At 44.1% G+C, this 6000-nt stretch overlaps 1 protein-coding gene across 1 annotated transcript; it reads left to right on the top strand.

Annotated features, from left to right (window-relative positions):
* Positions 1 to 692: 692 nt before the first annotated feature.
* On the top strand, positions 693 to 1220 carry LOC308661439 (FANCD2 opposite strand protein-like; the record flags this gene model as incomplete). Its single annotated transcript, XM_081316365.1, has 1 exon — positions 693 to 1220. The coding sequence occupies one exon, from the start codon at positions 693 to 695 to the stop codon at positions 1218 to 1220; it is 528 nt and encodes a 175-aa protein (XP_081172491.1).
* Positions 1221 to 6000: the final 4780 nt, after the last annotated feature.

Raw genomic sequence — 6000 nt, 5'->3', positions numbered from 1 at the left:
ATATGGTTTATTCAGTAAAGTTTATACTCTTGGTAAAACAGAATAGAATCACATCCCAGCAGTTTCTTTTTATGGAGCTACCAACTGGACAGTTGACACCCTAACCCCAAACCAACCCCAGCCCAACCCAGCTCCCACCCAGCCCCTCACCCCTCGCCCTCACTCTCAATGGGGGAAATCCATCTACTTGAAAGAAAGGGAGAAAGAAGCATGCTTTCATGTCCATTAATAAACCTGGAAGTCCTATTAAAAAAAAGTCTTGACCATCAAAGCCCACTCCACTCTTCTGAAACCCTATCCAATCTGGGATTACCTGACTAAGGTTGGAAAATGACTGTATGGTTCAATCGTCTCTGAACCATTGATTTCTCTCTCTGGTTTTTTCCGCAAAAGGAAAGTTTTGTCCGTCTTCTATATCCTTACAGAATATTTTAAGTCTGGCACCTACTTTCATGTTACTTCAGTTAAAGATTTACCACTTCAAAAGTGTCCTTAAGTTTGTAATCAGGAGCTTTCTGTGCAATTGGCAGCACGGAAGAAAAGCTGGCAGAGGCGCTTCTGGAATGTTGAATCAATCAGAAAGTTCTAAGCTGTCCACGTTCACAAAGGGTTGCCAAGGGCAACAAGTAGCACAAAGATGCCCTAAGAGTAAGGGGTAACACGGGGGTAAGGGCTACTCCGTGGCCTTGACCATGGATGGGGGTTACCAGCTGTGGGCACCCTGGTCTCCACTAGATGAATCTCTGCAATGGCTAAGGGGAACCTTTCCCAGGCTGGGGGCTTCCAAGTCTCTCTTCCGAGGTGGACGGAGCCCAGGTGCTGTCGATTTAGAAGTGCAGCTATATTTCCAGGGCCTCAGTCTGGTCCTGGAGCCTTGTGCAAAGATGGGAGCAGGACAGCAGCAGCCGCCGGGAGCAGCTGGGGAGACAAGAGGGCGCAGCGGGTCTGTGCGCAAACCCCAGGCTGTGCGTCTCACAGGAATTGATTCGGTATTTGGACACCTTGTGACAGTACAGCCCCCACGCTGGAGTGGCTCCCTCAGGGTATCCAAGCATTCAGCCTTCCATCAAGTCATAAGCAACCGCCAACGCTGGCCCCACGGGCTCCAGGAGCCCCAAGTGCGCATGGCCATGGCCATATGCCGGCAAATGCTGCGTGCCATGCTCCTGCTCTACGCTGCCTACAAGAGGTGTGCCTTCGCATTGCAACATTCCCACTGAGGGCCCTTTCCTCAGTTACTTACACCCTCTTTGAGATCTATGTGCTTCCTTCTCTCGTGGAGTCCATTCTGATCAACTAAACATCTCTCGCTGACTGGGGATACCCAGAGAACATCTACACCTGAACTGTAATTTGCTGATGTAACAGTTCGTCATTATTAGAAATGAAAGAAACATTTCAAGTAATACAGTTATCACTGAAGGATAAATGTCTGAAATTCCAACAAGGAGTCCAACAACATATCCCCTTTGAGAAACAAGTCACACATTTGCACATGGTGAAGAACATTTATTCAGCAAACTGATGTAACTGGACTTCTAGATGGGATGAACAAGAATATTTTTAATACTAGGAAGAATATTAAAGCAAATTTCAACATAAAAACCATTAAGGTACTACAGAATGGGACTGAGAAATAAATCTATTTGAAATCTATTAATTTTGCCAGGGTTAGATACTAAATGGCAATAGTAAGGATCTATGCAGGATAGTCTAAAACAAGCTGTACTGATTGCTAAATAAAATGATTGTCTCAACCACATTTGAAAATATTGTTTGGAATATCACATTTCCTAAACTGAAACAATGCTGATTGCGTTAGTATGGTTAGTAAATAAGCCTGAGGCAATGATTTAAACAAATGTTATACTTTGCTTTCAATAGACTATGAAGATACCTAAACGGACAAGATTCTGACAGGTTAAAGATGCGAGCGCCTGACCTTTCAGAACAGCTCTAATTTAAGAATATATCAGTATTTCTGAAACACCAACAATCAATACTTATCACCAGTGAAATGCTTAATTATAAAATAAGCTCTTTCAATATTTACCACCTCTTGTTGTTGTTGTTAGTTGCGAAGTCGTGTCCGACCCATCGCAACCCTATGGACAATGTTCCTCCAGGCCTTCCTGTCCTCTACCATTTTCTGGAGTCCATCTAAGCTCACGCCTACTGCTTCAATGACTCCATCCAGCCACCTCATTCTCTGTCGTCCCCTTCTTCTCTTGCCCTCAATCTTTCCCAGCATTAGGCTCTTCTCCAGTGAGTCCTTCCTTCTCATTAGGTGGCCAAAGTATTTGAGTTTTAGCTTCAGGATCTGGCCTTCTAAAGAAAAGTCAGGGTTGATCTCCTCTAGGACTGCCTGATTTAATTGCCTTGCAGTCCAAGAGACTCGCAGGAGTCTTCTCCAGCACCATAGTTCAAAGGCTTCAATTCTTTGGCGCTCAGCCTTTCTTATGGTCCAGCTTTCACTGCCATACATTGCAACTGGGAAGACCATAGCCTTGACTATACGCACTTTTGTTGACAGGGTGGTGTCTCTGCTTTTTAGTGTGCTGTCTAGATTTGCCATGGCTTTCCTCCCAAGGAGCAAGCGTCTTTTAATTTCTTGGCTACAGTCCCCATCTGCAGTGATCTTGGAGCCCAGGAAAATAAAATCTGTCACTACCTCCATTTCTTCCCCATCTATTTGCCAGGAATTGAGAGGGCCGGATGCCATGATCTTGGTTTTCTTAATGTTTAGTTTCAACCCAAGTTTTGCACTCTCCTTCTTCACTCGCAACAAGAGGCTCTTTAGTTCTTCTTCACTTTCTGCCATTAGAGTGGTATCATCTGCATATCTTAGGTTGTTGATGTTTCTTCCGGCAATCTTAATTCCAACTTTTGATTCATCTAGCCCTGCCTTTCTCATGATGTGCTCTGCATATAAGTTAAATAGGCAAGGCGACAGTATACAGCCTTGCTGGACTCCTTTCCCAATTTTGAACCAATCAGTGGTTCCGTGTCCAGTTCTCACTGTTGCTTCTTGGCCCGCATATAGATTTCTCAAGAGACAAATAAGATGGTCTGGTATGCCCATCTCTTTAAGGACTTGCCAGAGTTTGTTATGATCCACACAATCAAAGGCTTTAGCATAGTCAATGAAGCAGAAGTAGATGTTTTTCTGGAACTCTCTAGCTTTCTCCATGATCCAGCGTATGTTAGCAATTTGATCTCTAGTTCCTCTGCCTCTTCGAAATCCTGCCTGTACTTCTGGTAGTTCTCGATCCACATACTGCTGGAGTCTAGCTTGTAGAATTTTAAGCATAACTTTACTAGCATGAGAAATGAGTGCAATGGTGCGATAGTGCCAACATTCTTTGGCACTGCCTTTCTTTGGAATTGGAATGTAAACTGATCTTTTCCAATCCTGTGGCCACTGTTGAGTTTTCCAAATTTGCTGGCAAATTGAGTGTAGCACTTTTACTGCATCGTCTTTTAAGATTTTGAATAGCTCAGCTGGAATACTGTCACCTCCACTAGCTTTGTTGTTGCTCAGCTTTTCTAAGGCCCACTTCACTTCACATTCTAGGATGTCTGGCTCGAGGTCAGTGACCACCTCATTGTGATTATCAGGGACGTTAAGCTCATTCTTGTATAGTTCTTCTGTGTAATTTTGCCACCTCTTCTTAATCTCTTCTGCCTCTGTTAGGTCCCTGCCATTTTGGTCCTTTATCATGCCCATTTTTGCATTAAACGTTCCTTTCATCTCTCCAATTTTCTTGAAAAGATCTCTGGTCCTCCCTAGTCTATTGTTTTCTTCTATTTCTTTGCATTGTTCATTTAAGAAGGCATTCTTATCTCTTCTAGCTATTCTTTGGAATTCTGCATTTAATTGGGCATATCTTTCTTTTTCTCCCTTGCCTTTTGCTTCCCTCCTTTCCTCAGCTATTTGCAAAGCTTCCTCAGACAGCCATTTTGCTTTCTTGCATTTCTTTTTCTTTGGGATGGTTTTGGTTGCTACCTGTTGTACAATGTTGTGAACCTCTGTCCATAGTTCTTCAGGCACTCTGTCTATCAGATCTAATTCCTTAAATCTATTTGTCACCTCTACTGTATATTCAACAGGGATATGATTTAATTCATACCTGACTGGCCTAGCACTTTTCCCTACTTTCTTTAATTTAAGCCTAAACTTTGCAACAAGAAGCTCATGGTCTGAGCCACAGTCAGCTCCTGGTCTTGTTTTTACTGACTGTATAGAGCTTCTCCATCTTTGGCTGCAGAGCATATAGTCAATCTGATTTCTGTGTTGACCGTCTGGTGATGTCCATGTGTAAAGCCGTCTCTTGGGTTGTTGGAAAAGAGTGTTTGCTATGACCATCGTATTCTCTTGACAAAATTCTATCAGCCTGTGCCCTGCTTCATTTTGTACTCCAAGGCCAAACTTGCCTGTTATTCCAGTTATCTTTTGGCTTCCTACTTTAGCATTCCAATCCCCCATGATGATAAGGACATCATTTCTGGGTGTTAGTTCTATAAGGTGCTGTAGGGCTTCATAGAACCGGTCAATTTCATCCTCTTCAGCACCGGTGGTTGGGGCATAGACTTGGACTACTGTGATATTGAAAGGTTTGCCTTGGATTCGAACTGAGATCATTCTGTCATTTTGAGGATTGTATCCCAGTATTGCTTTTCCTATTTTTTTATTGACTATGAAGGCTACTCCATTTCTTCTGAGGGATTCTTGCCCGCAGTAGTATACCTGATGGTCATCTGAATTAAATTCACCCATTCCTGTCCATTTTAGTTCGCTGATACCTAAGATGTCAATGTTTAGTCTTGTCATCTCTTGTTTGACTACGTCCAGCTTTCCTTGATTCATGGATCTTACATTCCAGGTTCCTATGGAGAAAAAATCTTTACAGCATCGGACTTTCCTTTCACCACCAGACATATCCACAGCTGAGCGTCCTTTCGGCTTTGGCCCAGTCGCTTCATTCTTTCTGGCGCTACTAGTACTATCCCTCTGCTCTTCCCCAGTAGCATATTGGACGCCTTCCGACCTGAGGGGCTCATCTTCCAGCGTCATATCGTTTTGCCTTTTGGTACTGTCCATAGGGTTTTCATGGCAAAGATACTGGAGTGGGTTGCCATTTCCTTCTCCAGTGGATCACGTTTTGTCAGAACTCTCTGCTATGACCTGTCCGTCTTGGGTGGCCCTGCACGGCATAGCTCATAGCTTCATTGAATTACGCAAGCCCCTTCACCACGACAAGGCAGTAATCCATGAAGGGGATTTACCACCTCTGCCAACTTTTAAATACACATTTTTTTCCAAAGAGAAATAAACCTTTCTCCCATTTCTAAAACCTTGTGTTGCTTCCAATATCATGGCAATAATTTCAATTTCTGCATGAAATTGTAATAGAATTCCTTATGGTTATTCTAACACAAAAAGCGGGTTATTAAGATTTCGGTAGATTTTAATAGCAGAAGCAGCGTGTTCCTCCTTCCCGAGGCTTCGTTCAGAACCGACCAGACCAATTTGAGTATTCAGAGGCAGAGGCGGGAAGGAAGGCCCCGGACCGGACCGGACCATCCGCCAGTCTGTCCGTCCACCCTGCACACTCCAAAGGCCGGCAGCCGCGAGGCGCCACTGCCGGGCCCGGCTTCAAGCCATCCCCCGCCTGCTCGGGCCCAGCTATCCTTGAGCAGAAGCGGCGCCAGGAAACCGCAAGGGAAGCGCCCGTTCTCCCAGCTCCTGGGCCAGCACTGTCACTGCACGTTTTTTTTTAGTTCGTCAGAAAAGTTCATTTCTAACTGTACATTTCCCCTGCTCTCTGCACCTGTGGTGATAGCTTATCTGGTAACCATATTGACCCTCATATGTGCAGCTATGTTATGGTTTCAGACTGTTTTGTGCGCATTTCTTGAAAAAGTTTCTCACAGTTATTCTTTTATTGTCTTTCACTTTGCTGTTACTGTCGGTTACGTTAGGATGTAGTCAGCTAGCTC

The sequence above is a fragment of the Vipera berus genome (genome assembly GCF_964194415.1).
Source record: "Vipera berus genome assembly, chromosome: 2".
Lineage (NCBI taxonomy): Eukaryota > Metazoa > Chordata > Lepidosauria > Squamata > Viperidae > Vipera > Vipera berus.
The sequence above is the reverse complement of the archived record's forward strand: the minus strand, read 5'-3'. Positions and strand labels throughout refer to the sequence as shown.